General features: G+C 45.5%; 1 protein-coding gene across 3 annotated transcripts in view; it reads left to right on the forward strand.

Annotated features, from left to right (window-relative positions):
- The window catches only part of Fgd3 (FYVE, RhoGEF and PH domain containing 3), a 57,787-nt gene that overhangs the window by 16,189 nt on the left and 30,114 nt on the right, over window positions 1-11,484 (forward strand). The window contains exons 1-3 of one of the 3 annotated variants that reach the window (XM_023707788.1): window positions 2,684-2,912; window positions 3,344-3,500; window positions 5,039-5,530. In XM_023707788.1, the coding sequence (XP_023563556.1) occupies window positions 5,084-5,530 (447 nt within the window). In that variant the 5' untranslated portion in view covers window positions 2,684-2,912; window positions 3,344-3,500; window positions 5,039-5,083. Of the gene's footprint in view, window positions 1-2,683; window positions 2,913-3,343; window positions 3,501-5,038; window positions 5,531-11,484 lie in introns of those variants that run through there. The other 2 variants (XM_023707787.1, XM_004647567.2) reach the window with 2 other exon arrangements.

Below are 11,484 nucleotides of genomic sequence, written 5' to 3' on the forward strand. Positions count from 1 at the left end.
ATGTTTTCTTTTTTGTGTGCAGGGTCTCACTACACAGCCCACATTAGTAGTGATCCTCCTGCCTCCCAAGTGCTAGGATTACAGGCGCAAGCCACCAGGCCTGGACTCCATTGCTGGCTCAGCGAACCTGGGGGTGGGGCTGGCGTGGCATGTGGAGCCAGGGATTGAACCCTGGCCCCTGCGCTTACCTAAGCAAGCACTTAGTCTGCTGAGCTATACCGCCGGCCCTTATGATCTCTTTTTTAAGAGTACTATAATTTTCCTTGAAAAGATCTTTGACTTCTTTAGTTAGATTAATTCCAAAGTATTTCATTTTCCTCGGTGCTATTGTAAAAGGTATTGTTTCTATAATTTCCCTCTCGGTGTGTTTGTTATCTGTGTAGATGAATGCTATTGACTTTTGGGTATTGACTTTATAACCTGCTATGCTACTGAATTTCTGTATTAATTCTAGTAGCTTCTTGGAGTATTTTTGGTCTTCCGAGTAAAGTATCATGTCATCTGCAAATCATGATAATTTAACTTCTTCTTTACCTATTCTTATTCCTTTTATTTCTTTCTCTTGTCTAATGGCTGTAGCTAATGATTCCAGAACTATATTGAATAGGAATGGTGATAGAGGACATCCTTGTCTTGTACCAGATCTAAGAGTAAAAGATTTCAGTTTTTCCCCATTTAGAAGTGTGTTAGCCATTGGGTTTTCATAAATGGCTTTTACCAGATTGAAGTAGAGGCCATCTATTCCAATTTTCTGTAGGACTTTGAGCATGAATGATTGTTGGACTTTGTCAAAAGCCTTTTCTGCATCAATTGAGATGATCCTATGGTTTTTAGTTTTCGCTGTATTGATATAGTGTATTACATTTATAGATTTTTGAATATTGAACCATCCTTGCATCCCTGGGATGAATCCTACCTGGTCATGGTGTATGATCTTCTTGATGACTTGCTGTATTCTATTTGCTAGGATTTTATTGAGGATTTTTGCATCTATGTTCATGAGGGAGATTGGCCTGTAGTTCTCTTCTTAGCTGTGTCTTTCCCTGGTTTTGGTATCAGTATAATACTTGCCTGTAGGAATGATTTTGGGAGGATTGCTTCCTTTTCAATTTCATTGAAGAGTTTGTGGAATATAGGAACTACAACTTCAAAGTGATCTTAGAGGTGAGAGTGTGAGCTGAATGTGCAAGAATCTGACTGATGTCCAAGCAGAAAGACAGATGTGGTGTTAATTGTCTCCTTTTCTCCCCACTCAGTTTGTCCCAGGTCCCCTAGGTTGCACCAAGGTCCCACTGACCCCCAACCCCAATTTCTTTTCTTTTCGTGTGTGTGTGTGTGTGTGTGTGTGTGTGTGTGTGTGTGTGTAACTGGGGATTGAACTCAGGCCCTTGTGCTTGCCAGGGAAGTGCTTATTCCATTGAGCCATCTCCCCAGCCCCCCCAACCCCAATTTCAAGGCATGAAGCATTCCACTGTATTCTCAGTGGAGAAGTCAGGTATACCAGGCCACATCAGTAGATGCCAGAACATTCCCCAGCCTGAGACCCCAAGATGAGTACTCAGTGCTTCCAGTGAGCTGGGAATCACAAGGTGGCACTAAACTGACTGGCTGTTGGTCCTCCTGCTGGGCCATGGCCAAGGTGTCCTGGCCCTTGCTTATTGCTTATATGGCCTTAGTTGGGTTTGGATGTAAAGCCACCAAATTAATACCAGGTAAGGCCAAGCAGGATCAGCAGTGAAGCCATTCCCATCATTCACATTTAGGCAGGCCAGCTATTTTAATGTTTCTATCTGTTGTATCCGTGTAGTTACGTGTCAGTTTCAATTAGCTGAGGTTTTAGGTTCTTTTCCCCCTCGTTATGGTTTGTATAATCCCTTTGCTGTATCTGGGATTTTTGAGCGGGATGATGCGGTACACAGCTTGACCATCCTCAAGATTTGATAGGTGAGATTGGAGTGAAGGTTTCTATGGATCACTCCCTCTAATGCTCTTGGGTGGTTCTTTGTCCAGCCTTTCCTCATATGCATGCTGAGTGGTCTTGGAGGGCCCCTCTGTGGGTGTCTGGATTCCTCCACTGTGCAGAACTCTCCCCTCCAAAGCTCTGTCTCCCTTGGTTTCTCACCTGCATCTTCTAAACTTGAAGAGCCCCCAGAGACTTTCCTTCCCTGCTCCTTGGCCTGGAAATGATCTCTAGGCAGTGAGCCAGGGCAATAGGAAGGCTCACCCATCTGTGCCCACCTCCCAAGGAACTTGGGGCTTTGCTGTCTGCCTCTTGCAGTCTCTGCATTTCCTGGAGTTCAGTGTGTTGTCTTTTTTGCGATGTCTCAAGTGAGAATAAGTGAGATTTCTGGTGAGGCAGTCTTGCTGAGTGGGGCTGAGCCAGGCTCTGCCCCGCCAGACAGCAGCCTCTGCACAAGCCAGGGCTGAGCCTTGCTCACGTTTCACCCCATGTCTTACTTCTAGAAACTTGAGCGCATCTCCCATGCTAACATAAGAATGCTGCAAAACATGTATTTTCTGTTTGGAAATCATAGTATTTCTCTCCACTGAGTTTGTTAAGAATGCGATGGTACCAGTGATAAACTCTACCTGAAATGACTGTGGCGTCATGGAAAGAAAGGTCCACTCAAAGCTAGTTTTCCCTCAGGAAGTAAATGCTCAGGAGGAGCACAGTGGCCCGGAGGAGCTCTGCCCAGAGGGCCCGTCCACAACAGAGCCTCTGGGGACCCCACTGGAGCAGCCCTCTACCCTAGGAGGGAGGCAGCCAGGGGCAGGCCCTGAGACAGACAGTTCCTGCTTGTGTGCATGTGAGTGCGCAAAGCCAGCTTCCGCCAAGATAATTCTTTATAGTGTTTAGCAGCAAGGAAGAGGACACATATGTAAAGTCTCAGCCGGCAGAAGACTTCCTGAGTGTGAGTGTATGTGCGAGCTAGTGTGAGTGTGTGGGTGTGGGCGTAAATGTGCCAGGGAGCTGTGTGTGTGTGTGTCCGGGTGAGGGTGTGGGTGTGGGTGTGGGTGGTGGAGACCTCAGCTCTCCTCACATCAGGAGCTGCCTACACTTTTGAGGTGACCCTTCCGTCCTGGCTATGGGGCTCTGCTTGGCCATGGGGCATGGCCTCTGGTGCTGCCTGCCCCTCTTAGATTGCATGTATCAGGCCAGAGCCCAGGTTGGGCTGCACTGTGTTCTGTGTCCATCTGCAGATGCCTATGCCCTGCCCATGGTCTGCTGCACTGGGTGGGGTTCCCTGCTGCCTCCTCCACCCCTCCCTTTAGCACTGTGCCCTTGGCTGTTCTAAAGACAGTCAGAGGAAGTGCTTTTCATTCCCTTCTGCTGTTTCTCCAGGGCCTCCTAAACAGCCCCCTGCAAACCTGCTGGACAAGAGATTCTCAGAGGATCCCTCCAGCTGTTACTGGTCAACCCCAGAGCACAGCAGGAAACAAGCACCTGGCTGTCAACCCTCAGCGCCCACCATTGGTGAGAGGGACTGCATTGGGTAGGGGTAAGTGACTACCATCTGCTGCCTCTTGGTTCCTCCGCAGCAGCACATTGGGGTTGAGAAAATGATCTCAAGCATGTGTGTAGTCCAAGCACTCTAGGCAGCTGAGGTGGGAAGATCACAAGTTCAAGCCCAGCATGAGCAACTTAGTGAAAAAATAAAATATATATAATTTCAAGTTTATCTCAGGATAAAATAAAAAATGCTTGGAGATATAGCACAGTTGTGAAAGCCCTAGGTTCAACCCAGTATATTAAAAAAATGAGTAAACAAATAAAAATTTTAAAAGACCATTTTGGAGACTGTTCATCTCATTGTGATCCAGTCTTGCTTTTGAAATCCTTGGGCACCGAGGATCAGCATCAGAACCAGATGTGGTGGCACACGCCTGTAATCCCAGCAGTCAGGAGGAGGGAGGAGGATTAGGACAAGTTTGAAGCCATCCTGGACTACAGACTGAACTCAAAGCCAGCCTGAGCTACATAGCGAGACCCTGCCTCAAAAAGCAAAATAGAGAGGGAGAGAGAGAATTGAACTTGAATTTGCCTCCCATGGAGGGTGTCAGGAGAGTCTGGGGTCCGGGTGTGAAGTGGCTTCAGGGCCTTGGAGGCAGAATCTGGAGGCAAGGGCCTTGGTCTATGGTGTTGGGGGAGACCACCTGCTGGCCTGATGCTCCCCAGGGAGACAGTGGGCTGGTCACAGCCGGTGGCCTCTGGAGCTGCTCCCTTTGCTGTCCAATGGTCAGTGGCAATGGTGAGGAGGAAGAGGCCTGACATACTAAGTTGCCAGCCTCACCTGCACATATTACAGGTGTGAAGGATGTATTACAAATGGAAGCCCCAGTGCTCCTCATGGCCATTATTATTTTGTGCAGATATTTTGAATTATGAGCAGCAAGGAACCTCAGAATAACTTTACTCCTCTTCCTCCTTCTCCTCCTCCTTTTTCTTTTCCTAATATAGAAAACACTATTTTTGAGACAAGTTCTTGCTAAATTGCCTAGGCTCACCCTGAACTCATAATCCTGCCTCAGCCTTCTGAGTGCTGGGATTATAGGAATGCACCACCACGCCCAGCAAAACTTATTTTTTAAAATAAAACTTTTGTCATTCTCCAACAACATCTAGCTAAGACTGACCAGGTGCTGAGATTTTGACCACAGCTTCAGTCTTCCCATAGGTCTTCTCTGGGAATAGTGTCCTAATTTCTCATCACTGAGACAAAATACCCAACTCTCACCACTTAAAGGAGGAAAGGGTTTTTTTTGGCTCACAGTTTGTAGAGGTTTCAGTTCATACTCAACTGGTTTTGAAGCAGGGTGGCAAGGCAGAGCATTATGCTCAAGGAGAAATAGTCCATGGTGAGGCAGGCAAGAAGCAAGGGAGAGGAGGGAGGCCACACCCATGGTGACCCACCTCCACCATCCAATCACCTCCCAAAGCCCCACCTATGAGGGACGGGGCTCTGGAGGGACATTTAGATATAAACCATAATGTGGTATGGGGAAGCTGCGTTGAACTGGGCTTGTTTCTCCCTCACAGGAAGCCCCTGGCCAGTCACAGAGCCCAGAAGTTTCGGCTTTGAGGATGGAGTCTAGTGGAGGGTCCTCAGTAACTCCAGAAGCGTCTTCTCTAGGAGAACACAGTGCTGGGCCTAGCAGCTCTGCCTTGGGGAAGTTGCGAGCTCTTCCTATTGGGCCTGGTACCCACCAAGGGAATGCTGAAAGCCTGGCCACAGCAATGGATGGTCACCCAGATACTGGTCCCCTTGGAGAGCCAAGCAGCATGAAGATCCCCAACCGGGACAGTGGGATCGACAGTCCATCTGCCAGTGTGGCCGGCGAGAACTTCCCCTGTGAAGATGGTGGTGAGGCCTCCCCAGGCCATGCTGGCCTGGAGCTGCATACTGAGATAGCTATGGGCAGCCAGGTCCCACTGGATGTCCCCCGGGAAGAGGCCGACAGTGATGTGAGTGAGGAGCCCGACTCTGAGAGCAAGCCCTCAAGGGCTGATGAAGATGTCAGCCTGGCCCAGGTAGGCCTCCCCTCCTTGCCCCTAGCCATCCACAGGAGGGTCTTGAGGTCTGTGGTGGGCTCCTCCCATGCCTGGTTCTTAAGAGGGAAGCACACAGCCTCCTCCTCGCTAGGGGAGGGTACTGGGGTGGAGTCTTCTGGAGAAGGTCAGGCCAGACCCACATTATACCTTGCATGGTGACCTGAGCCCTAGTGTGTGCTTGTTCTGTGGGAGGGAGGGGTGATGGCCAGTCTGATGGATGAGGCTGCCCACAGCTGCCTTCTGCACTGAGTCTGCTGTGAGCATCCCTGTGAGGAAGGCAGTGTGAGCATCACTGGGAAAACTGAGGCACAGACCACCTTGTACCTCTCCAAGGCCACCCATGGAGTACGACTCAGTGTAAGGATTCATGTTCCTCAGAATGTGGGGATGCCACCAAGTGACCAGTGCATGTGAGACCTTTGACTTGGCTGAGTTGGGTCTGCTGGCTTCTGGTTGTGAGGTTGTTACTAATCTAGCAGGCTTCGGAGAGAACAGGCTTAGCAGGAAAGGAAAGCCAGGGCCTGGCCTTGTGAATCAACTTTGCAGAGGGAAGGTTGGGGTTATGTTTCATACAGGAGTTATTATTAAGGTCTGGGCAGTCAACAGATCAGGCGACAACAGGCACACCATGCTGTAGTGGTCAAATGGGGGAGCTCTGGGCCAGTCAGGAAGCCCAGGAGGAAGCTGGGAGACGGGGGAAGTATGGGTGAGAGCCTTGTAGTGGTTTTCACAGGAAGGAACAGGAGAGGCCGGGTGAGCAGGCTCAGGATTGCTGGCTTGAATAATTTCAGCTGCTCTGGGGCCAAGGGCCTTGCCTTGGTTGTCTGACATCTATCTGTTGCGGGGAGATGAGGGCAGGTGGCTAGTAGTTCAGAGTGTAAGAGCCCCACAGAGGAAATGGTGGTCTGAGATTAGGTTTCCTGGTGTCTCAGTTATTTCCCTCATCACCGGGACAATATACTGGACACCTGCAACTTAAGGAAAGGTTTATTTTGGCTCATGTTTCAGTTCATAGTCAGCTGGCTCTAAGGCAGGATGGCATGACACAGGGCACAGTGTCACTTCATGGCAACCAGGAAATAGAGAGTGGAAGGAGGGGCCAGGAAGGGAGCTAGGCCCTCCCAAGTCATGCCCCCAGTGAATTGCCTCTTCTGACCAGGCCCTACCTCCTAACAGAATATTTAGCTATGAACTCATTTATAAATGGATAAATATAGCACTGTCATGATCTAGTCACCTCCCAAAAGCACTATCTGTGGCTGATGAAGCTTTGGGGGACATCTAGACATAAACCATAGCCTTCCATCCCTGTCTTCCAAAGACTCATGTAGAAAATGCAAAATGCACTTAGTTTATCTCAGAGTTGTCAAACTGCCTTAGCATTGCTCAAAAGTCCAACTCTGTTGTGTCTTCTGAGATTGAAGGCAAACTTTTAGCTGTGAAACCCTGTAAAAATCAAAAAGAAAGTCAAATGCTGCCACTGTACAATGATACAAGATAAACATTTCCATCCCAAAAGAAAGAATCAGAGAGATAGTACCTATGAGACTATAGTACGACAGAGACCCAGAAGGGCAGACCTTAAACTCTGTAGCTCTATGTCCAGCATCCACAGCAAGTTGTGGTGAACCACAAACTTGAAACAGCATGGTCAGTCCTATCCCTATGGCATTGCTGGTGGTTGTAACCCTCATAGGCTGCCCTCTTGCGCTGGATCTGGCCACCGCCTTTGGTCTTTCAGCAGATACTGGTTTCTCCAACTTTTGGGAGTCTCCACTGCACTGTCAGCTTCACTCTCATAGCTGCATACACTGTCCTGTCAGTGCATTCAGTCTCCCGGGCCTTCTGAAACCTGGATAAAGTCTTTCTGACCCCACAACCCTTGCATTTTGCATGCATGTAAAAGCAGCACCATATGAATGTTGCCAAGGTCTATCAAGCAATAGTCAGGCCTCCTTGAATCATGGCTGCAGCTCTTCTTGTATGCTTGGCTGAGCACAGTGAATCAAATCCCTACACAGCAGAACAGCAGAGTACCCTAGTGCTCTCCTATCAAAGCAGTCTTTCACTTCTGGGACTTTGACCCTGCATACTGCAACAGTGGGTTTGCATTTGAAAAATATGACCAGAGGTGAGTTCTTAATAATCTCAAAGAGTTGGCTGACCTTGGGAGAGAAAGGCAGTCTCTGCAGGACTAACAAGGTTCAAATGTCACAGTATCTGAACGTAGACATCATATAATAATGCAGCTTGGCAGGAGTATGTGAAGAGTAAAGCTATTTATGTGGTGGCAGGAAGTGAAAGAGAGAAAGGAAAAGAGACTGTATCCCACGGTTCCCTTCCAAGGCATATCTCAGTGACCCAAAGACCTCCCACTAGGCTTCACCTTTAAGGCTCTACCACCTCTCAGGAGCACCAAACTGGGTCCAAGCCTTTAGTACATAGCCTATGGGGGTCACTCCAGAGCCAATCTGTATGAGGTAGAATGAAGGATACATATTTGAAGGTATGTACATGTACACATCAAGGCAGCAGATCTAAACTCTCCACCATGAAAAATTAGAAAAAGCTGGAAATAATGAAGGAAAGGTACCATGGAAGAATTAAGGATGTAATCCAGTACATTTATTAGTTATGAAGCTAATGACTAATAGGAAGCTCCCATCCCACAGGGCCTGTAGGGCACTGGGCCAGGTGGAGGAGAAGGAGGACTGGATCCATTTGCAGAAAGGAACTGCTCCTGGGAAGAGTCTCCCTCCTACCACAGACTCTATATTCTTCAAAAGGGTTTAATAAATTATAACCCAGGCTGAATTAGACTTAAAACATTTAGCACCTTTAATTTCTGTGCTTGATGCATTTGTGGGGTAAGGCATTGAGAGTACTGAGGACCAATGTTATTTCATGTGTCCTTTCAAGCCCATGCAGGCAGGGCCTGGGAGCAAAGTCTGTTTTACAAATAGAGGCACAAGGTGCTGAATGAAATGGCTAAAGTCAAGCTGTTCCAAACTGAGCTCCTCGCTTTCTCCCTGGTTCTCCTTCAGGCCCAAACATCCCAGAGCCATTCTGTTTGAATCAGTACAAACACCAGTGGCTTGGGGCAGTCCATTATGATACCTGGTATGGGAAGGACATGGCTCCACCTGAGCTCGCCATGCCTTGTGTTGTCCCCCATCCTGCAGCAGCTGGCACTGTGGGCACAGCTGGGGTGAGCAGGCAGCTCAGGAGTCATGTGTGGTCAATCTTGAAGGAAATCATACTCCAGGAGTTCATGAGCCTTTGCTGACCCATGTCCTTACTCCTAACAGTTTTTTATGTAGTCTTTAGGATTTTCTTTTCTTTTCTTTTTTCTAATTTCCATTTTTTTCCCATAATTTTATCGAGAGACAAATAGCAATGAGACAGTTTCAAATCAAATTGGTATGACAGTTTCAATAATTAACACATTGCATACTGTCTTCCTAGTGGTTATTTGCTGTACAAGATGTAGACATGATATCCTATTTACAAACACTATTACAACAAATCCCTCTATTCATTAAGAGAATGTAACTGTATATCTATCCTAACCATTTTGAATACACAGATACAAAATGAACATTCATCTGTATCCCCTTTTTCGTTTAGTTCCATCATTTGAATATTATAGGTGTAGTAAAATATTCTAAAAGAGTCCAGTAATCCATAATATTATTGGGTCTCCCTCTTGACTGGCAGTGTCAGAAATTGTTGACTTGAATCCCCTACAGCTCAACATAACACCATGGCTTTGCTTCTTATACTTCATTTTTATACTTTTCTGCTGGATGGTTAAAACCAAGATACAGCAAGACCTATGCAACAAGAGTTGTAGCTTTTGGATCTGATAAGGTCAGTGAAATCCCCTCAGGATTTATCCTGAGATCCTGTACCTCAGATTGTAGAACCTTTGTCAGTGCTGACACTGGATGAGTCATGGCCATTACTTGGCCAGTGTGCTCTCTGTGAAAGCCTGAGAGAATGTTTTCTCTCCATGTGACTCTCCTTAGGCAAACTCTACATCATCAATCACTTTCCTCTTTGGCCCCATAATCTCCTTGATCAGAAAATTTGGGACACTACTGAGTTACATGACGTTACAGTACAAGTTCTCATATGTCCTGAGTCTTAATTGACCTTAGAAAGCTAGGGCCAAATGTTGGCTTTCCCTGCGGCCCTCCTTTTTCTCTAATTTTGGTCTGCAAACTTAGGTTGTTAACTCTCCACAAGACAAGTTTATTGTTATTACCATACAACCTAGGCTGTTAAGCTTAACCTCACTATCTGTCTGGATATCAAACATCTTAGGTATAACAAGGAACAGGTATTTTTCATCAAGTATTGATATGTTGAACTTTAAGTCCCTACAGAATATGATGAAAAAACATTTAAGAAATTAGAATGTATTTTAAAAATAGGCATAAAGATTATATAATTCTTATGTTTACACATAAGTCCAGAAATCTAAACATATACAACCTTGTAGTAGGATAGTTCCACAACATTCCATTCCCTGTCTCCTGCTTTCATTCACCACCCCCTTCTTTTTGAACAATCATCTACCCAAGAAACAGCACGGCAGCAACTGGCATGTCATGACAAGTAGCCCATATTCAGAAGACCAGAATGACAGGCACTCCAAGCATGAACCTACTATTATAAGTTGTCATCTTCAGTGCAGTTGCTTAGTTCACAGGTGTCTGTATATATAGTTAGTCAGGGTGAGAATCATTCCAATTAACTGCAAGATTCAAAAATCTTCTGAAGATTCTCAGGATCATTGCCTTACCCATCTTCTACATATAACTGTATGGCTTGCCCCTGTCATGTTTCCTAGCTCTTCTCTTTGCTCTCTTTTCATTATATAGTCCTCAAGTTCTTGCTTTCCTTTTAGTTGTATTATACCTTTCTATTTGTATTAGTCTTTAGGATTTTCTACCTATAAGATTAGGTCCTCTGAGCAGATTTTATTTTATTACTTCATTTCCAATTTGTAGAAATTTTTAAAAATTATTTTTCTTGCCTGATTGCTTTGTTTAGGATTCTAGTACCAAATGAAACACAGCTGGCAAAAGTAGGCATCCAACCTTGTCTTGTATGTGACCTTAGAGGAAAAGCTTTTAGTCTTTATTATTGTATGAGATGTTTGCTGTGGGCTTTTCATATACAGCTTTTATTATATTGAGGTTATTTCTACTCCCAGATTGTTGAGTGTTTCTAATTGTGAAACAGTGTTCAATCTTGTCAAACACACTTTATGCATCCCTTGTCTTTTCTGTCCTTCATTCTGTTCATGTGTGGAATGTTGCGTTAACTGATTTTTACATATTAAACCATAGTTACATTCTAAGAATAAATTGAACTTATGGCATTTAATCCTTTCAATGTGGTGGTAAATTTGGTTTTCTAATATTTTGTTGAGGTTTTGGTGTCAATATCCATCAAGGATTTTGGCTTGTATTTTTCTCTCTTTGTCATGTTTTGTATGGTTTTGTGTCGGGATAATACTAGTTTTATTGAATGGGCTTAGAAGTATTCTCTCCTCTTCAAATTTTTGGAAGGGGTTTCAGGAAGATTTATGTTAATTCTTTAAATCTGTGATAGAATTCATCAGTGAAGCCATCTGGTCCTGAATTTTTCTTTGTTGGGAAGTTTTTGATTACTGATTCAATATCCTTATGTATTACTGATCTTTTCAGATTTTCCATTTCTTTTTTTTTTGCTCTGAGTGCCTTCAGGGCAGGTTTGGCTGGCTTGAGTTGTGGGGATTGAACCACAGCAACCTGAACCTGACTGCTTTGTTGAAGCAGCCACTTAAAGAACTGAGCTAAGGGGCAAGCCCCCTTTTTAACAAGGATTTTTTTTTTCATTTTTTCCCCCATTTCTTCTTGATTCAGCCTTTACAGATTGTGTTT

Source organism: Octodon degus, unplaced genomic scaffold, assembly GCF_000260255.1.
Source record: "Octodon degus isolate 3935 unplaced genomic scaffold, OctDeg1.0 scaffold00312, whole genome shotgun sequence".
Lineage (NCBI taxonomy): Eukaryota > Metazoa > Chordata > Mammalia > Rodentia > Octodontidae > Octodon > Octodon degus.